Here is a 22,554-nt window from a genome sequence, read left to right as displayed (position 1 = left end):
CGACACGCCTTTGTGAAGTCATTTTGGTGAAAATCCACCGCAACACAATGTGCAACTCCAAGGGTAATCAGCAGATGGTAGCAACTCGTGGAGCGAGTCGCTTGGCTAAGATAGCTAGCATGGCGCAGGCTTCTTCTGATAACAAGGCCGGCGGCGACCGGGTCAGCCGACCTGCTTACCAAAGATGACATTGAGGCTTTGCTGAATAAACAACCAGAATTGTGTAATGAACCCATTATTAGATAAAGCTGGCCTGAAGCAGGGTCCCGCCACTAAGATGCCTACAGCAATATCTGTTTTTATGGAACAAATGGGAGGGGTAGACCCATGGTACTTTATTAACCCCGATAAAAAAAAGATTAAAAAAAAAGATAATAATTTTATATTTTCTACTCTAAGGTTAAAAAATCCTCTTCAAGAATTGCATGTTTTGTAGATACATATTTTCTCCTTGCAGTCAACAATATAGAATACTTAACAATAGTGATATCTGACCATTGCTCCATTGCTACTTGATCTCACGGTTACACGTTTACAAAAGAAATGCGCCCACATGGAGATTAAATTGCACACTTTTAAATTCACTGCCAGTCCTCCATGTCAACATGGATATTTGAATTCAACAGCCGTCAATGGCAGTTAATGAGTTAAATGATGCTAAATTCTGAAATTTCCACAGGGATTGATGACTTTCTGCCAGCTAAGAATACTAACTCTATTTCCCACTCTTTTTTATGGGAGACATTAAAGGTGGTTATTTGTGGAGAAATAATATCTTATTCAGCACGTCAAAATAAACTGAAATGAGAAAAAACAGCCACAGCTTATAAAAAGTATTGCACCATTGGACAGAAAATTAGCAGGTTCTCCTTCCTCTGATATACTGTATATAAAGAGAGCTAAAACCTCCAAATTAAATAAAAATGATCAACACAAGAAACTGAAAAATTACTTCTAAGATCCCAGATATTTCCTTTTGAATGTGGTCAACAGTAAAAATAATAGATTAGTACTGCGCATAGTACATCAATAGTGTAGTTACACGTGATTCATTGATACAGTCGTTCCTCAAAACACATGATACAGAGTCGAACCTGTAAACAACATTAACACAAAATACACCAAGTCATAATTTGATAAGATTAAATTAAATACTGTTGAAACAAAAAATGTATTAATTCTCAAGCAACACCTCAGATGAAAAGAAGATGTATATATATCTTCTTTTCATAAAAAAAAACAAATAGCAGGCATGTCAAACTCGCAGCCCAGGGGCCACATCCGGCCTACCACATTTTATGTGGGCGGCGAAAGCAAATCATTTGCGTCAACTTACATTGATTCTTGCTAAAATCTGTACCAAAATTTCACATCGAAATATTTAATAAATAAAGTTGAGATATTGCATTTTTTTGTTACCAAACCCCTTTTTACAGTAATAATATTTGAACAAACTATGATTCTTGACTACTTAAAAACTAGTTATTCATCATTTTGTTGTGTATATATAATACAAGGATCTGGTGATGAAACATTTATATGGTTTCACTGTCATAACGGCCCTCTGAGGGAAACCGTACCAACGTGGCCCTCAACAAAAATGAGTTTGACACCTCTGAATTGTAGAGTATATATATTTTTTTAATAGTAATGATTTTGCCATGTGATCCTTTGTCATTGCAGGGTTTTTGCTCCCAAGTGTTCCTCCTGCAACCAACCCATTCTCCCATCTCAGGTAACCACGATGCACACATATTTTACGTGTACAATAGACTCAATTTCTAACTGGAGATATATTACTCCATTGCGGCCATTTAAGCATCTAACAGTGGGATTGTCCCGTCAGGGCTCTGAGGAGACCATTCGGGTGGTCTCAATGGACAAGGACTACCATGTGGAATGTTACCACTGTGAGGTGAGCTCACTCACAGATACACACACATGCACACAGACTCATGCACACACATACACACACAGAATGGGCCATATACTTTTAGACCCCTAGCTCACTGGCCTGGAGACTAGTTGGCGACCTGATGGCCACTTGATTCTCTTGAGACATCTGCGAGACGTCTCCTGGAGACCAGCCGGGTCGCCGGAGAGTCACGGTAAAATCGAACCTGTCCGACTTCATTGGAGACCTTTTGGAGACTCCTCTATAGCGTCACTATAGAGAAAAAGCTTAAGCTTAATGTCATGAAACTGCAATCAGTCATCACCAAAATGTAGGTGCACATCTTTACTTATGCCCACTTCCACAATCGCCCCAATATCTTAGATTCTATGGACGTTATAGGCGTTTTCCTCTCCAAATGTGCGTTCACTATGCAGAAAAATCTTAATGTCAGAAAATTGTGACCAATCGTCACCCATATTTATGTGGCCATCTCTACCTATGCCCACTTCAACCCCAATATTTTGGATTTTAGCGACATTAAACTGTTTTCCTCATAAAAGAGGATTGTGCTGACTGAGCTTGGAGGGCCCCTGACAAAACTTTGGGACATGTCGCCTATTCGAGAGTTCGACAGCAACTGAAAATACTTAGGTCACTAATAAGCTAAGTATTCTTTTCTTTTGCTGTAAAACTGCACCTGCACACAACAAGCACCGCTCCTGCTGCACATAACTCGTTTTTATAATTGTGAGAAGCCAATCACAATTACAATTTCATTTATTACCCAGCCCGTACGTTAAAAGTGTTGACGGTTTCCTCTGAATTGCGAGCTGTTATTATGCCTGGATGTCTGCATAAATAAATAACACATGTAAACCTATGTCTCGCTCTCTGTTGGCAATCAATCAATATTATATTCCAGCTCCATATTTTAAAACACACGCACACTCACATAATATACATTATATACATCTTTATTTAAAGAATATTTATGCTGTATATTGGCCGATACCAGCGACCTTCAGGTGAATTGGTTGTCAAGTTGTCAGCTTGACATTTTCCTGGTGAAGGCGAAAGCTAAAAATGTGTCACCCGGCTCAAGCACGCCCACGACCCTAGTGTGAATAAGCGGTATGGAAAATGGATGGATGGGTCCCGACGTTGAAATTTGTCATTTCAACCAGGACTGATCAGTCTCAACAGTTTCCGCCAGTGTGATAGACCCTTTACTCAACTACCTTGACTGGACTGTTTAAGTGGATAATGCACATGGTAACTAATGTGGCTATTGAAGAAAGGCCACAATTTGAGGAAAAAAACTGAAAGTGGACGAAAATACAGCCTCTTGAGGCCAGTGTCACTCAGCAACATGAAATATGCTAACATGTCTGTCATGAGTAGACCCACAACAAAGTCCCAAAAACGCATACTGGAAAAGACACAGGAAGTGTACTATTTTGTTTTGAATCTGCCATTTTAGCGACCCCTCCAGTTTGCTTATTCTATGATCCCATAATTGACTGATTGTCATTTCAACCAGGACTGCGGCCTCCAGCTAAACGACGAGGAGGGTCACCGCTGTTACCCTCTGGGCGGCCACCTGCTCTGCCATGGCTGCCACATTCACCGACTGCAGTCCCAGATTCCGGCGCACCCGCCCCCCAGCTACCCGCTCCACGTCACAGAGCTGTGAAGAGGAGGGGGCAAAAGGGGGCGATGCCAACCCCCATCTGATTCCCGTGACCCGAGACTCCAACCTGCCCCCCCCCAGTACAGACAGTTTGGTTGAAGTGTCCATGTGTAATGTCCGAGTTATCGATTTGCCCCACATACCAGGGTGGGGTTACCCTTTCCCATATGTGCCCTACCGCTTCCTTTCCGACAACTATATAAACCCCGCCCAGGGGGCCATCGCTGGCTGGACCAGCCAGTCTCAGTGTGGCCATGTCGTGCCTGTCTCCCAGCGACCCGCGTTGAGCTGTGAAGAGGAAGGTGGCCGGAGAGGCCAACCTGGCCCACCCACTGAGCAGCCATGTATGAATCCTCTTTTTTTGCCCACCCTCCTGCTAACCACGATGCCCTCTCCTGATGACCCCGCATTTTCATTCCAAGGGCCACTGCTGGCTGGACCAGTTCCAGTGTGGAAAGGTTGTGCCCATCTCCCGCTTCTCTGGGGTGTCCAGGTGGTGGACTCACTCTGCTGCTGCTACCCAACAATGGGGTTACACACAGCCTCTGTCTATGCCCCCCACTCTTGGTGACCCCACCACTTCATTCTGATGCATGAATTACCGCCGCCGCCCAGAGGTGCCGCCGCTGACCGGATGGGAAAGGCCCAGTGGGGCCATATTGTGCCTTCAGAGCGGGCTCTCCAAATAGCTGCTACTCTCCATGTAGCCGCTAACACTGACATGAGCTCACGGACCATCTTGACGCCAACCCCCGTGGCATCCCATTCCGTTAACACTGACATTCCGTGTAGACATCTTTAGACAAGACCTCCAGAGATTCACTGTCTTAATGAATGATGAAAATACAATGCTAGGTGTGCACACACACACACACACACACACACACACATACACAAATATATCCCCCATATAGTGGAACCTCGATTAAAACGGATCCTGATATAACGGATATCAGATAAAACAGACTGTCAGGACTGAAAAATTTGTCCAAAAATAGTTTAGATTTGTCTGCCGTTGACAAATTGACAATTGGCCGCTGTTGTTTACAGGCGCTGTGGCCCAATGCAGGCAGAGAATAGGACTGAAGTTTTTCCAGGTCACAGATATACAATATGACTAGATCCAATTCCAAAAGACGTTTCTCCCGTGCCTACGTGGAGGCCATGTTGAATGTGGGCCATTGACGTGCCACGGCCATGTGATGATGGGTCTATTTCTTTGGTTCTATTAGCATAACTGCGGTGTTAACTCTGAGAAATACAAAAAGTCTCTGGAGTCTGGAATATGCTATTTTTAGTACAGTAATAGTTTTGTTTTTGTCAAGCCATTCGCTTTTGGCAACAGATTTGGCACTAGAAAGCACACTAATTCCTTGCGGCTCATTGACTCGCCTATGATGAGTTCTGTACGTCAACAATGTCACCATGACCAAGCACACCGGCGTGGTGAGTGGGGATAAAATGTGACTTTCAAACATTTTCAAGCTTTTTAAAAAATATTTATTTACAATAACTTTCTCCTGGCAGCACGGTGGAGACTGCTTAGCACATCTGCCTCACAGTTCTGAGGTCCCGGTTTCAAATCCGGCCTCCCTGTGTGGAGTTTGAATGTTCTCCCCGTGCCTGCGTGGGTATTCTCCAGGTACTCCGTTTTTCTCCCACATTCCAAAAACATGCATGGTAGCTTAATTGACTATTCTAAATTGTCCTAAATTTCCCATACGTTTGAATGTGAGTGTGAATGGTTGTGTGTGTGCCCTGTGATTGGCTGGCGACCAGTTCTGGGTGTACCCAGCCTCTCACCTGAAGTCAGCTGGGTTATGCGCCAGCACAACCCTCGTGAGGATAAGCGGTTCAGAAAATGCATGGCTGGATGGCTTTATCTTTGTACTCTACTGGGCGTTCTAGGCCACAAAAAAAAAAACTACACAACAACACTTTTGTACTGTACAGTAATATGGGTGTATATGGCCTGAAAAAAAGTGCTTCAATGTAACGGACAATTGACTATATCGGACGACCCCACCCCTGCCCCTATTAGTCCGTTCTATTGAGGTTCCACTGTAATACTGCGTGTGTGTAGGTGTATATATATATATATATATATATATATATGTATATGTGTATATATACAGTATATGTATATGTGTTTATATACAGTATATGTGTATGTGTATATACAGTATATGTATATGTGTGTGTGTGTGTGTGTGTCTATATATATATATATATATATATATATATATATATTTATAGAGCTGCCAACCTATAGAAATTCACTTCCAAAACAATTTGTCCAAATTTGTCTGAATTTCCATATTTTCAAGATTTTATCAAGATTTTACCGCTGAACAGTTGTTGCGGTATATTATGTAATAGGATTAAAATAATTATTCAAATTGCACAACATAATCATTTCTCTTTAAGCGTAATTGTTAATAAATTATGGCTTCAATATTTGTTATTTTAATGTTTTGATTGCATCAACCTTGTAATGGCGGACGCAGTTGCAGCCTGAATCAAAGTATGAGATTTCAACGTGCCATCATCAAAAATATCTGTGACCACGGATTAATTGGCCTTTACCAATTCTGTTGTCAACCTTGGTTACAAGAAAAGAAAAAGTCTATTCAATCAGGTTAATCAGATCTAAAAAAAATTTAAAGTAAGCACTCTTGCAAATAACAAATAACATTGCTGATAGATTGAATTGGATAGTTTATGCACAGTTTATATTTCTATTTTGTGAATGTACTTTTATAGATGTCTTCTCTTGGATGCTATTTATATTATATATTTATATTTCCTATGTCCACTATTGCTACTGAAATGATGGAAATTTCTCCATTGTGGGACTAATAAAGGCTATCTTACTGACAGCACATTACAAATATTTATTATTAATAATTATATACTTTTAACCTGACCCCGTTCTCAGATTACTTCTCCAGTGACATAATAATTCATTTCCTGTTCAGGGGGCATTTTGTGAGGCCGTGAATTATTTTACATTTATATCTCCAGACGCGTATTAATTGGATTATTTTGTTGTTCAAACTTGCTTACTCTCTGCCATAACGCGGTTCCAGCCAGACCTACGTAACAAGAGTACTGCTTAGTTTGGTGTTTTGCAACGTCATGACACGATACCTTACAAATTAGCATCATGCTCTTCCGTCTTTTCCTACCCACCCCTCGGGCTCCCGTCGTGATAACATAAACGATATATGTAAGAAGCATGGTAAGAAGTGTAGTTTATTTGCTCCCATGGAAAGTGTAGTTTATTTGCAATGATTGGTGACTTACAATGCGTTGACAACAGACGCAAAGAGAACTTTCGCCTCTGCGGCTTGGCAGCCTTGGGGCCCCCAAGCAGGTTTTTTTTCATCTTGTCCTTTTTTTGTAAACAATATAGTGTTTATTTCATCAAATCCATTTATGAAATTTTCCTCCTGGTGGTCGGATACAGCTCTGTATTGGCCAGTAATGTAGGACGCTGGATTCCCCCCCCCACCATAATATCTGAAACAATCGGTGGTACAGCACAAGTCAGTGTTCAGTGATTTCCATAACAAAATACTGACGTTCTATAACATTTGGCAGCTCTCTCTCTCTCTCTCTCTCTCTCTCTCTCATACATACGGTGCTATGAATAGGTATTTTCACCCTTCTCCAATTCTTGTTTTTGCATAGTTTCTCAACTTAAATGTTCATCAAACAAATGTAAATATGAGACAAATATAACCCAAGTAAACATTTAAAGTTGTTTATTTATGAAGGAAAAACAACTATTTAAAGCTACTTGGCTCAGTGTTAAAAAGTAATTGCCCCCGAAACCTACTAAGGCCATCCTCAGTCGCAACAATTGAAATTAATCGTTTTCTGTAACTGGCAATGAGTCTTTCACATCTCTGTGGAGATCTTTTTCTCCACACTCTTCCTTGCACCGTTGTTTTAATTCAGCAAATCTGGAGGGTTTTTGAGCAGGAATCCCCTTTTTAAGGTCATGCCACAGTATTTCAATTGGATTCAAGTCTGGACGTTGACAAGGTCACTCCAAAACCTTAATTTTGTTTTTTTAAGCCATTCAGAAGTTGACTTGCTAGTGTGTTTTGGATGTGTTGAAGAACCCAAGTGTGCTTCAGCTTGAAGTCATGTACTGATGACAGAACATTCTCCTTCAGGATTTACTGGTAAAGAGCAGAATGCATTGTTCCATCAATCACAGCAAGTCATCCAGGTCCTATAGTGGCAAAGCAGCCTTAGACCGTCACACGACCACCAGCATGATTGACTGTTATGATGTTCTTTTTCTGAAATTATCTGTTACATTTACGCCAGATGTAAGGAGAAACACACTTTCAAAAAAGTTCCACTTTCGTCTCATCAGTCCATAGAATATTCTCTCAAAAGTCTTGGGAATCATTCAGATCTTTTTTGCCAAAGTAAGATGAACCTTTATGTTGTTTGGTCAGCAGTGGTTTTCGCCTTGGAACTTTGCCATGGATGCCATTTCTGCCCAGTTTCTTAATTATTGTTGAGTCATGAACACTCAACGTAGCTGAGGCATGGAATGTCTACAGTTATTCAGATGTTGTCCTGGGTTCCTTTGTGACCACCTGGATGAGCCATCCCTTTGCTTTTGGGGTAATTTTTGTACGCCGACCACTCCGGGGAAGGTTCGCTACTGTTCCATGTTTTCTCCATTTGTCGATAATGGCCCTCACAGTGGTTCATTGGAGTCCTAAAGCTTTCGAAATGGCTTTGTGACCCTTTCCAAGATGTCAATTACTTTATTTCTCATCTTCTCTTAAATTTCTTTGGATCGCGGCATTTTGTTGCAGCTTTTTTAGATCGTTTGGCTGACTTCGTTTTATCAGACAGGTTCTTTTTAAGTGATTTCTTGATTGAACAGGTCTGGAGGTAATCAGGCTTGGGTTCGGTCTGTGAAAATGAACTATCCATTAAATGTGATTAGCCACAGTTAATTCATGATTTAACAAGGGGGTTAATTTCCCTTTCACACAGGGCTGAGTAGCTTTGAATAGATCTTCTTCCTTAATAAATAAAATCACCATTTAAAATCTGCATTTTATGCTTACTTGGGTTATCTTTGATATTTACATTTGTTTGATGATCTTAAACAAAGTGGGGAAACTGAAAAAAATAATTCAATTAGAGAAGGGGAAAATACTTTTTCACGTCACTGTATTTACAGTATGTGTGTGTGTGTATAATATATATATATATATATATATATGTACGGAAAGTATTCAGACCCGTTAAATTTTTCACTTTTTTACATTACAGCCATTTGCTAAAATCATTTAAAATTCATTTTTTCCAGATTAATGTACACACAGCACCCCACATTGACAGAAAAAAACAGAATTGTCGAAATTTTTGCTGATTTATTAAAAAAGAAAAACTGAAATATCACACAGCCATAAATATTCAGACCCTTTGCTCAGTATTTAGTAGAAGCACCCTTTTGAGCTAATACAGCCATGAGTCTTTTGGGGAATGATGCAACATGTTTTTCATACCTGGATTTGGGGAGCCTCTGCCATTCCTCCTTGCAGATCCTCTCCTGTTCTGTCAGGTTGGATGGTGAACGTTGGTGGGCAGCCATTCTCAGGTCTTTCCAGTGATGCTCAATTGGGTTTAAGTCAGGGCTCTGGCTGGGCCATTCAAAAACATTCATGGAGTTGTTCTGAAGACAGTCCTTCTGTATTTTAGCTGTGTGCTTAGGGTCATTGTCTTTTTTGAAGGTGAACCTTTGGCATAGTCTGAGGTTCTGAGCACTCTGGAGAAGGTTTTCGTCCAGGATATCCCTGTACTTGGCCGGATTCATCTTTTCTTCGATTACAACCTGTCTCCCTGTCCCTGCAGTTGAAAAAAACACATACAGCATGATGCAGCCACCACCATGCTTCACTGTTGGAACTGTATTGGACAGGTGATGAGCAGTGCCTGGTTTTCTCCACACATGCCACTTAGAATTAAGGCCAACAATTTCTTTCTTGGTCTCATCAGACCAGAGAATCTTATTTCTCACCATCTTGGAGTCCTTCTAGCAAATTCCATGCAGGCTTTCATGTGTCTTACACTGAGGAGAGGCTTCCGTCGGGCCACTTTGCCATAAAGCCCCGACTGCTGGAGGGCTGCAGTGATGGTTGACTTTCTTGAACTTTCTCCCATCTCCCGACTGCATCTCTGGAGCTCAGCCACAGTGATCTTTGGGTTCTTCTTTACCTCACTCACCAAGGCTCTTCTCCCCCAATTGCTCAGTTTGGCCGGACGGCCAGCTCTAGGAAGGGTTCTGATCGTCCCAAACGTCTTCCATTTCAGGATTATGGAGGCCACTGTGCTCTTAGGAACCTTAAGTGCAGGAGAATTTTTTTTGTAACCTTGCCCAGATCTGTGCATTGCCACAATTCTCTCTCTGTGCTCCTCAGACAGTTCCTTTGACCTCATGATTCTCATTTGCTCTGACATGCACTGTGAGCTGTAAGGTCTCATATAGACAGGTGTGTGGCTTTCCTAATCAAGTCCAATCAGTATAATCAAACACAGCTGGACTCCAATGAAGGTGTACCACTTTAAGGATGACCAGAAGAAATGGACAGCACCCGAGTTAAATACAGCAAAGGCTCTGAATACTTATTCCTGTGTGATATTTCAGTTTTTCCTTTTTAATAAATCAGCAAAAATTTCAAAAATTAAGTTTTTTTCTGTCAATATGGGGTGCTGTGTGTACATTAATGAGGGAAAAAATGAACTTAAATCATTTTAACAAACGGCTGCAATATAACAAAGAGTGAAAAATTTAAGGGGGTCTGAAAACTTTATTTATTTATTTTTTTCAGATGTTTTCTCACAAGACGGCAGGGTCTAGATTGTGCTGTCCTCGCGTTATTTCAACCCCATTGCTAACGAAAGATCAGGAAGTTGTTTGTCGACATCTTTGAAAGCCGCTCATTCCGCCCGAGTTTCCACCACTTCAGTTCGGTGGCACTAACGAGCTTCAGGTTTTCCTTTTTGAGTGTCACTTTTCCCAACCTCCAACTTGCTGTTTTTGAGACCGTGTGCACCGGTGGCAGGACCACCATGAAGTGCATTTGGCTGTGTTTGCGGGGCAGTATTCCAGCACCGTAAAAAAAAAAAGATAATAATAAAATAAAATGAAAAATAACACCAGTGGACCTTTTTCACCCAGACCTTCGCCAAGGCTTAAACCTTACCTCCGAATCCAGATGAAAAAAATTCTGACAAGATATGATCTGGATGTTGAGTTGAGTTTACATTGCAGCAAATCTGGATCCAATCCCAGATCCAATTTGGTATGATATCACAGCGTCTAACAAGGCATTTGCCAATATGTTGAAATTTGACATATAAATATCCACTGTATTTGACACCTTATGTATTATTTTTTGGATCTGTGTGTCTGAACCTGTTAAATGGAATTCTCAATGTTGATTTTCAGTTTGAATGAAATATGGATTCAATTTGGTTTTGACATGACTGCATCAAACCAGGTATCCATGCAAATTTGGTTCAAATAAGATACAATTTTATAGTTGAATACCCACCATGTTTGACATGATGTGGTATGCTCTGGATTGCGAGCTGTTCCTAAACTTTTCCAGTTAACACCTTGATTTCATTTAGCCTTCCTGTTATTAATACTGTACTATATACAGTAAAGGACAGATTTATTCATATCTTTGTCAAATTTTGAGTTGAAGTCAATTTTTATTTGGTGAAATTTAGCTGGAAATATTTTTTGTTTGTATTTTTGAAAAGGAAAATTGTAATTATAAAAATTCACTTGAACTTGAAATGTAGGCTTAACTGTATGTACATATTTTTCCACCTATTATTCATTATTTTTATGACTTTACATAATCAAAAATCTGGATATTAATACAAAATATCCTTTGATTGATTCAGCCAAAAAAACAATCAAAGAAAAACTATCACATATATAATAATCCAATATTTAAAGACAGGACGCTGATGATAACTTCCTTGGCGGAGATAACACAAAAATCCATTCACTGTTGACTAAAATCTCACAAAAGGTGGATTTACACGCTCCTCCCAAGAGCGCTTGTGCTCTGATTGGACTAACTCAACCTTGGCTCTGCCTCTCAGGTGCAGGATGCAGGGAACGGACACCATTTTGTTCCCGCTCAATACTACTGACTAGAATGTGTCGATAAACACACTGAATACAACTAACTTATCATTTTGACTCGAATGTAACGCGAATGATTGTTTATACCCGTAATTCCCAGCATCGCTTTCCCTTAATTCACCGTTATTGTTATTATTATAATGATTATTTTTATGTTTTAAAGCAAAGTACTAGCACACGCCTAGCATCCCTTGTACATAAAGAGTCTAGTTTTGTATTTTTTCTCTCGCGAAGAGATGATGATGTCTCCTCCTCCGACTGGTTAGTTGCCATAAAGCACATGTCACATGATCTTTTGTATCTCAATTATTATTATTATTACCTAGATGGTTCATAAGAACCACAGACTAGAGCTATTTATCTCAACATGGAGAGAGAAAAACATTATTTAATGTCTTAAAAAGAAATCAGGATGTATCATTTAACTGTAGAAGACATAATCTGCTATTCAATAAAGTGGTTTTGTAGCTAACTGCAACATTCACTCTTTTGTTGTTGTTGTTGTTGAGATGGTTCTGGTAGATGACTAGTGATGGAAAGTTTAAAGACTGACGTGGCCGTGATCAAGCGCAACACCCCCCCCCCCCCCCCCAAAAAAAAAACAAACAACAACAACACTATGTAAACTACTACATTATTTTATGTTGGATTTAATTCAAAACCAGCAGGAATGTAGAAATAATGTAAAGTTCAAATGTACCACATTGAAAAGAAAGTTGCAATAATGAATAAACAAAGTGACAAAAATATTTTTCAAAACTTGACAAAACTAAAAACTCATTTACAAAATACTATAATATGCAGTATACTAAACATAAAAAAGAACAACTAAAAAATAAAACTTATTACAAAAGTACCAAATTGAAATAAAGTAAAAGCTAAGTCACAATTTAACAAATGGAGAAAGGAATTGTAAATTAATAAAGTATAAACAAAATTCAAAAGTAACTAGTGTTTAAGCAAATGTATCGGGAAAAAAATGAATTAAAAATAAAATCATATCAAAAGTACTAAAACACAAATTGACAAAAACAAAAAAGTTTATCAATATGAAAACAAATGTAGAACATGTAACAACAAAAGTGAAACAACATTTACAAAAGGTAATACAAAAAAATCTAAGAATAAATTATTTTACAAACAAACAAAGAAAAAGTACAGTAAAGCAAATACCTGTTAAATAATAAACAAAATCAAACATTCATAACAGTGCAAAAACGCTGGTTGACATTTGACATTGACGTTAACATTTAAAAAAAAAAAAAGAAAAGTTGCAAACAAAAAGCACAAGTACAAACATTAAAAATAAATTTACAAAAATAAAACAAAAAAATTAAAAACAAGGACTTAAAATGTACGAAAAGTAAAAATAGAAAAAGTAAAATATAATTAAAAAACAATGTATAAAAGCAAAAACATTTACATAAAGTAAAAGCTAGTTATATAAAAACATTAAAAATAGATTTACAAAAAGTAAAACAAAAGTTAAGAAAAACATGTAAAAGTAAATGCATTACTAAAAGTAAACAAACTACAAAAGGAAAAAAAAACTAATGACAAAGTAAAAACACATTTACCAAAATTTAAATACTATAAAATTACTTAGCGGCACGGTGGAGGACTGGTTAGAGCGTCAGCCTCACAGTTCTGAGGACCGGGGTTCAATCCCCGGCCCCGCCTGTGTGGAGTTTGCATGTTCTCCCCGTGCCTGCGTGGGTTTCCTCCCACATCCCAAAAACATGCATTAATTGGAGACTCTAAATTACCTGTAAGCGTGACTTTGAGTGCGAATGGTTGTTTGTTTGTATGTGCCCTGCGATTGGCTGGCAACCAGTTGAGGGTGTACCCCGCCTCCTGCCCGATGATAGCTGGGATAGGCTCCAGCACGCCCGCGACCCTCGTGAGGAGAAGCGGCTCAGAAAATGAATGGATAAAATTACTTTTACATTTGAAAAAATAAAAACAAATGTATACAATTAAAATTACTGACAAATATAACCCCAAGTGGCTGTGGGTGAGTTACACCCTGGACTGGGTGCCAGCCAATCGCAGGTTGACACAAATTTACAAAACTGAAAGACAAATTCACAAAATGTAAGCCAAATCACAAAACTACGTTAAAATATATTTACATTTGGGGGGAATACAACATTTAAACAATATGTGGACAAATACAACATTTGTTCAAGTCATTTACAAAAAGCTGGGAACTCATTTACAAATGTGTACACAAATTTGACTTGTTGAGGCTGCTCACCAAAAAGCAATGAGAGGCAGAAAGGCTTGTACATGCACGACACACTTTCTTTCCCTTTGTTGCCCCATGAGGGGAAGTTAAACACTCACGCTGGAGTAAAATATTAGAAAACAAGCGCACCCCCTCATTTCCTAATGTGCTCTCATTTCAGCTCCACACCGTGTGCCTGTGTTCATCATACACACACACACAAAATGTGTGTGCGCATGTGTGCAGACCAACATAGTGTAGTGCTGTGTGTCTTCTGATTGCGCCCAACATTTGGGGAGTGCTCTGGTGTTGGTTGACAGTTTGATCATTTATGGCACAAAACATCCTTTATGTCTATGAGGGTTCCACCCTCTGACTGTGTGTGTGTTTGCGTGGAAAGGTGAGCTCTAATGTACAAAAGACTACCTTCCTGACACACACTACCAGGAAATGAGTACAAATCCACCAGCTACAGCATGATCTCGTGAAAGTGACTCCAGTTTGTGAACATCAACGCAGGATGTTGGCCCACAACTTTCAGAAAAATCAATACAAATAGGCTTTTACGAAGCAAATGTCATGAAACTGGTAAGGGGGGAATGCAACCCAAACTAAACTGTGTGGTAAAATACAATATATAACAAAGTAAAAATAAATAAATAAAAATAAAAACAGAGTGGGGCGGCACGGTGTGCAACTGGTTAGAGCGTCTGCTTCACAGTTCTGAGGCCCGGGGTTCAATCCCCGGCCCCGCCTGTGTGGAGGTTGTATGTTCTCACCGTGCCTGCGTGGGTTTTCTCTGGGTACTCCGGTTTCCTCCCACATCCCAAAAACATGCGTGGTAGGTTGATAGAAGACTCAAAAATACCCGTAGGTGTGAATGTTAGTGCGAATGGGTGTTTGTTTCTATGTGCCCTGTGATTGGCTGGCAACCAGTTCAGGGTGTACCCCGCCTCCTGCCCGATGATAGCTGGGATAGGCTCCAGCACGCCCGCGACCCTAGTGAGGAGAATCGGCTCAGAAAATGGATGGATGGATGGAAAAACAGAGTGATACAAAAATAGGTGGCTGGTAAGCACATCTGCCTCACAGTTCTGAGGACTCGGGTTCAAATCCGGCCTCGCTGTGTGGAGTTTGCATGTTCTCCCCGTGCCTGCGTGGGTTTACTCCGGGAACTCCGGTTTCATCCAACATCCCCAAAACATGCATGGTAAGTTGATTGAAGACTTTAAATTGCCCGTCGGTGTGAATGTGAGTACCAATAGTTGTTTGTTTCTATGTGCTCTGCGATTGGGCGGCGACCAGTTCAGGGTGTACCCCGCCTCTCGCCCGAAGATAGCTGGGATAGGCTCCAGCACGCCCGTGACCCTAGTGAGAATAAGCGGTACAGAAAATGGATGGATGAATGACACAAAATACAGCTAACACATTTAGAAAAGTCAAAAGAAATGTACAAACATAAAACCAAGATTTAGGGAAAAAAACATTTACAAAAAGTAAAAACTGAATTTAGATTGGCTGGCAACCAGTTGAGGGTGTACCCCGCCTCTCGCCCGAAGATAGCTGGGATAGGCTCCAGCACGCCCGTGACCCTAGTGAGAATAAGCGGTACAGAAAATGGATGGATGAATGACACAAAATACAGCTAACACATTTAGAAAAGTCAAAAGAAATGTACAAACATAAAACCAAGATTTAGGGAAAAAAACATTTACAAAAAGTAAAAACTGAATTTAGATTGGCTGGCAACCAGTTGAGGGTGTACCCCGCCTCCTGCCCGATGACAGCTGGGATAGGCTCCAGCACGCCCGCGACCCTAGTGAGGAGAAGCGGCTCAGAAAATGGATGGATGGATGGAAAAACTGAATTTAAATATGTGAAACAATGTGAAAAATCATCAACTCACATTTGCAAAATCAAAAATGCTCGTGCTCCTGCGTGAAAATAAACATTTAAAATGTGCAAATAATATAAACCCATTTACAAAATTTCTAACACGTAAAAAAGTGGAAACACTAAAAGGAATGCACAAATAAAATAAATGTACATCAAGTAAAACAGATTACAAAATAAAAAAGGTAAATAAAATGTCCAAATAAATTTACAAAGCAAAACCAAATTTGACGTGTAAATATATAAGTGAAAATGTTGAAAAAATCTATTTTTTAATTTATGCTTGTAACCAGAAATGTACACAAATAAAAACATAAACCCTGTTGCAAAAAATGAAAAAAATACAAGACATTTACAAATAATACAAACACATTCACCAAAATGACACCAAAAAAATGTAAAGAATTGCATGAAAGAAATTTAATTAAAAACACATTTACAAAAGTACAAACAGAATTATAAAAAAGTTTCAAAAATGAAAACCAAATTTACATTGCATGTTAGGCACGTCACTGAATTTGTTTGTCTATACATGCCTTATGATTGGCTGGCGACCAGTCCAGGGTCTACCTCACTTCTCTTGCTCAAAGTCAGCTGGGATAGGCTCCAGCTTACCCGCAAACTGAATCAGAACAAGGAAGCACTGTACAAAATAATAGATGGACATAAAATGCAAAACAAAAACTTCAATAAATTAAAAAATAAGCATTGGTGAATTATAATTCAACTAACCATAAAACACTGAAAAATTATCTGGCTATTAATTTATCATGAAAAAAAACATTTTATTAAGTAATAGTTTAAATATTTGTTTCCTATTTTTTTATTTATGGGGTGGCATGGCCCTGGTTTGAGAGTAGCTGTCTCCCAACCCAAAGGTTGTGGGTTCAACGCTCAGTCCTTGTGACCATGTGGAAATGTCCTTGAGCTGGATACTCCACCCAGTTGCTCCTGATGCTTTTAATAAAAATGTTATTTAATAACTGTATGATTGAATTAATTTTATAATACATTTTAAAGAATAGTATGCATGATTGTTTTATTAAAACAAACAATTTTACATAATATAAACATTTTTGTGGAAATGTGTCAAAAGTATTAAATAGCTGCTTCATTAATTATAATTAAATTGATTGTATATGAAACATCGAAAAACAGCATGAGTTATTGTTGTATTATTAAAAGAAACAATTTTAAAATGTTTTATTTAAAAGTTGGTTAAATAATGAAATTGATAATATATATTTAAAAACTTGTGTATTATTAACAATTTTACAGAAAATAAAAAATATTTTTTTTTTTTAAATAACCAAAGGTATATTAAATGAAATAGAGACAATGATAATAGTTTTAATAGTATACGGTTTTGAAATGAATGAAATAACTATTTGATGTCATGGGACTATTTGATGTCGAGTTCTTGACGTGCCCTGCTTCATTCCAGATGCTCCACAAGACCTCCAGTGACATGCATGGGAGCCATCATGTGGAATTGACTCGCCGACGGTATAACGCCGGGGTCGGGAGGAGGCCCCTCGGGACCTCCGTCTTTATATAGCCGCGGGAGTCGTGCGTGCGTGGGAAAGACCAGGCGGGGAGGGGCGAAAGCCCTTGTTTTTCCAGGAATGGGAGCTTTCATTCCTGGGAGAACGTTGCGACGACTTTCCCTGAGGTACCCCGAAAATGCCCTCCCCTTCGGCAGGATTTCAACTCGGGACTGTCCGGTTGAGATGGCGGTGGGGGTCGACGGGGTGCTGTCGCCATGGAAACCAGTGACAGCCCCCAGCTCCCTGACACATAAAAGAGTCGGAATGTGAGGCTACGCGGTGGCATTGTTTAGCAAACATGTCAGGAATGCACACGCACGCACGTAAACACACACGGGAGCTTTTTTTTTTCCCACTGCAGACTTGTCTGGGATCTAACTTCCTGGTGCGCACCTGCAAGCCGGCGCTTGGCACCTTTGAACAATGCCATCGCCATCAAACTTAATTAAATCGTATTTATCACTCACTTTGTTCTTCCAAACAAATGTACCCAAAAACAATTACAAAAGGAAAACGTGAATGAAGTAAAGCCTAATTTACAAAAAACAAAAAGAAAAAGCAAAACATAACTTTCAAATCAATCTCAGAAAGTAAAACACTGTAAAATCTAATTTAAAAAAAAATAAAAAAGCAAAACATAGCAAAACCCAATTTACAAAAACATTTACTGAAAGGGAAAAGCAATGAACATAGAAATAAACATTCACAAAAAGTAGAAATGAATTTACTCAAAAGGAAATGCAAGCAGTAAAACCTTTTCAAAAAGAATTACAAAAAAATGTATATTTACAAAATAGTAATTCATAAAGTCCACATAAACAGCTAAATAAAATTTGCAAGTCTAAGTAAACAGTCGAAGCAAATTTAGAAAAAAGTAAGAACGTTACTGAAGGTACAAAACATTTACAAAAAAGTAAAACCAACTGCACAACAGAATAAAATGAAATGCTTTTTTTAACTAAAAGTAAAAACAATTTTATGAATTTTTTATTTTTATTTTTATTTTTTTAAATATGACCAACTGCAACAAAAAATTACATGTAATAAAATGTTACAAAAGTAAAAATACATGCAAAATGCTAAAGCAAGATGTAAATAAATATATATATATAAACAACAGTAACCATCATTTACAAAGATTAAAACACTTTGCAATACATGTATTTACAAAGTTAACAAATACTTCATAAATACCTGTAAAAACAAATGTACCAAGGTAAAATGAACTGTCGAAAAGGCTCAATCAAATAATGAGAGGATAAAATGTGTTTAGTTGTTTCAGGGGCATACATAAAAGGAAAGTGTCATGAACGGAACAAAGGGCAGGACGCAAAATGGACGACTCCAATTCAAATGGACAGTTAGAAAAGAGAGGTTTAATAAACGGGCAGAGGTCGGTACACAGGCGGGCAATCCGAAAAGGCAACAGTATCCAAAAAACGTGAGGCAAAAAGGCAAGGTCAATAATAGGAGCAGGGTCTAGTCTTACAATGAGTCGGTGACGTGGAAACAAGGAATGCTGGAACGTGACAACAAGGTACAACGAACTGGCGACCGGAAAGAATGAGACACGAGGTTAAATGCATGGTGTAATTAGGGTAAACGAGGCACAGGTGGTGAAGATGCTCTCAGGAGCAGGTGTGTACGAGACAGGGGGAAGACAACAACCAGAACACACATCCATGACAGAAAGTTAGAATTCATGCTCAGTATTGTTGCTTGGCAACCTCCCTAAAAATAAAAAACAACACCAGCGTCCAGCAGAGTCGACAACAGCTTCTTTCTTTCTTTCTTTCTTTCTTTCTTGCTGTTTGTCCACCCTATTCTCTGCAGCCACGGGAGAACTATATAGAAATACTCCAATGAAATACTATGGAGAAAAAATAGGCCACCTCATTAGGTACCCTCCACCTGCATGATCTCATGACACTCATTGCAAGAGCTGCATCAAAGCATCTACCTTTATAACAACTCGAGAATGCAATTGCAGTAGAAATAGTTTGTGAATGCTGAAGAGAAATGCTGTAGAATTACAGTGTTCCTCAATTGCTAAAAGATAAAAACTTATTGTTTGAACCAAATCCTCAGTGCCCTGAACCCACTTATTGAACTGGTCACTCTTTTGGCAGACCCTTAAGCAATTTTCACCTGCTTAGAAACAACTTGGAAACATATTTTCACACACTAAAACACATTTTGGACTCTGATGCCCTCGTGTTGCTTAATGGTAAGCACAGGGAGTAAAAGTGAAACTCAAATAAAGCACGGGTATCGCAACTTAAACACAGCAACTCAAAATTGATCACACTTCTGGCTAACGATGTGAAGAAACCAATATAAGCCAGTTCAGTGGGCACTTGTAGTTGAAGTTTCACTTTGGATCGAGACAATCAGAGAGACAAAGAACTGAGAGAAATCAGAGAGAGAGTAAGAACTGGTCGAGGAGTGAGAGGAGGTATAAGAGAACTGTGCTTTTACACAGTTTGACAATGAGGGAAGCAGGAATGCAGCGAGTGCAGCTCAACCTCAGCAGATTCGATGTGCCCACCACCAGTCCAAAGAGTCAGAGATCTGAACAAGTAGGCTTACTTGCTTTTTTTCATTATGTTCACAGAGTATGACGCAATACACACAGAAAGATGTTTCAATGCCTCAAGTTTCCACTATACTTGTAGGCCTAGTACATTTGAATTAATTTTTTATTACAAGTGCTATATTGGCGGCACGGTCAATGACTGGTTGGAGCGTCTGCCTCAGAGTTCTGAGGACCGGGGTTCAATCCCCGGCCCCGCCTGTGTGGAGTTTGCATGTTCTCCCCGTGCCTGTGTGGGTTTTCTCCGGGCACTCCGGTTTCCTCCCACATCCCAAAAACATGCATGCTAGGTTGATTGAAGACTCGAAATTGCCCGTAGGTGTGAATATGAGTGCGAATGGTTGTTTGTTTGTATGTGCCCTGCGATTGGCTAGCAACCGATTCAGGGTGTACCCCGCCTCCTGCCCGATGATAGCTGGGATGGGCTCCAGCACGCCCGCGACCCTAGTGAGGAGAAGCGGCTCAGAAAATGGATTAATTTGGGGATTTGTCTTTGAGGTATTGAGAAAAAGGGTGGAGGTTTCAAGAAATGTGTTTTAGCAATTGAGAAAAACAAAGTGAAATGTCGAAAATGTATAGAGGGAGACTTGGAAAATGGAAGTAGTGTACTAATATAATGAGAATTGCTAAAACCACTGTGATTGATACGTACAGTGGTGCCTTGAAATACGAGTGACCCAACTTAAGAGTTTTCTGAGATGCGAGGCGTCATTCGTCCGCAAGCGCAAACTTGAGTTACGAGTATTTTATGGTGGCAGTGAACTCAAGCCAACTCAATTCAATGAAAAATGAGGCTTCAAGCTATTTAATGCCACTCCCAGCTGAACTTTACTGTCAAACGAAACAAACTCAAGACAATTACAATTTACGTATTTAAAACAACCAAATAGCTCTGTTTTCAGAATGACCCCACTAGCTTAATGCTAACACATAATGGAAAACGCCATTAGTGGGCTAGCACTTAACATGAATAGTTTCAATGTATAACCCTTTATGCAACTGATATCGGAACACAAGCGGTGATGCAACACGTGTAGACAGACAATCACAATACTCAAAGGCATGTATTATTTATCCTCTGCAAAACACGTCAAATATTACAGCAAGTTACTGAGTGACAGTAGTTGTGAAACTATTCTTTGTTTGTGTCTGCCTGACTGTATTAAGGTGGGCGCTCAAAAAGGAGCAGTACAATAAATTCAATTGAAGCATCAAATCATGGGTGCACAAACTGCTGATTTTATTACATTCTATTTAATTGTCCATTAATGTTATTACTGTTTGTTGTTTTTTTAAAGTACATCATTTTAGAGTGCTTTTTTTCCATGTTAAAAAAAACCCATTCCAAAGATGTTTGTTGCATTTTTTGGGGAGGTTGGAACAGATGAATTGCATTTAATTTAATTTAATTTAATTTAATTTTAATGGGGAAGTACGACTTGAGATACAATTGTTTTTGGTTGAAAGTGTGGTCACGGAACAAATTAAACTTGTATCTCAAGGCACCACATTACACTATTTTATTTATTTGAAAAGTGCACAAATTAAGCTCTGTGTTTGTGCACTTTTTTACAATGAGAATTCCAAATTCGAAATAAATGATACTTAACAATGTTAATGTACTATTAACATAAATATAGTTACATAGTTTAGCACATCTGACGTCACAAGTTCAAATCCCACCTCTTGTTTGCATCTTCTCCCTTTGGCGTACGTTCTAAAAACATGTATGGAATGGTTAATTAAAGACTCTGAATTGTCCGTAGGTTTGAATGTGAGGGCGAATGGCTGTTAGTCAATATGTGCCCTCACACCCCCGACCCTCGTGAGGATAAGCGGTCCCGAAAAATGGATGGCTGGCTGATGGTTTCCTGCTTCCCTCGCAGCAGCAACCAGTGCAACCGGTGCTTTACTGCCACCTAGTGAAAGAGTTGAATTCCCCCCCCCCATACAGTGCAGTAAGAACTCCTCACTTCACTGATGAAGACCAGCAAAAAGCTCTATCCCTAAAGAATATACGATACATGAGATTAGGTGGCATTTTCACACCTAAAAATACTATTAAAAGAATAATTATATCCTCAAATGAGGACATATTGACAGAGTGGTTATATTGAAGAAGAAAAAAAGATCATTGAGGGCTTAAATATGACATATGACTAGATGTGGTTTGCTGCAAATAGATTTTTTTTTTTACCTTGTTACTGGAGAACTTTGACAACCTTGACATTTACAGCCCAAAAATATATTTTTTAGTAAATGTGGCATCATGTAAGGGTATATTTAAAAGATAATTAAAAGATCTGGAAAGATCTCATTGAGGTCTTTCATATGACATGTGACTCGATGTGGTTTCCTGTTTTTTGTTGTTTTTTTTAACCTTGTTTTGATGAAGTGGGTTTTCTGCGGCTATTCCGGCTTCCTCTCACATCTTCAAACACTGCATGTTAGGTTCACTGAAGACTCTCAGTTGTCCGTAGGTGTGAATGTGAGTGTGAACGGCT

At 39.1% G+C, this 22,554-nt stretch overlaps 1 protein-coding gene across 3 annotated transcripts in view; it reads left to right on the top strand.

Moving 5' to 3' along the window:
* Positions 1 to 17,490, top strand: part of wtip (WT1 interacting protein) — a 59,121-nt gene extending 41,631 nt beyond the window's left edge. The window contains exons 6-9 of one of the 3 annotated variants that reach the window (XR_009787369.1): positions 1,684 to 1,735; positions 1,820 to 1,915; positions 3,438 to 4,442; positions 17,355 to 17,490. Coding sequence is in view for 2 of the 3 variants with exons in the window: in XM_061765530.1 (XP_061621514.1) it covers positions 1,684 to 1,735; positions 1,820 to 1,915; positions 3,438 to 3,590 (301 nt within the window). In the remaining variant the exon portion in view is untranslated. Of the gene's footprint in view, positions 1 to 1,683; positions 1,736 to 1,819; positions 1,916 to 3,437; positions 12,275 to 17,354 lie in introns of those variants that run through there. The other 2 variants (XM_061765531.1, XM_061765530.1) reach the window with 2 other exon arrangements.
* The last annotated feature ends 5,064 nt before the right edge of the window (positions 17,491 to 22,554 follow it).

The sequence above is a fragment of the Phyllopteryx taeniolatus genome, chromosome 2 (assembly GCF_024500385.1).
Source record: "Phyllopteryx taeniolatus isolate TA_2022b chromosome 2, UOR_Ptae_1.2, whole genome shotgun sequence".
NCBI classification, from domain to species: domain Eukaryota; kingdom Metazoa; phylum Chordata; class Actinopteri; order Syngnathiformes; family Syngnathidae; genus Phyllopteryx; species Phyllopteryx taeniolatus.
The sequence above is the reverse complement of the archived record's forward strand: the minus strand, read 5'-3'. Positions and strand labels throughout refer to the sequence as shown.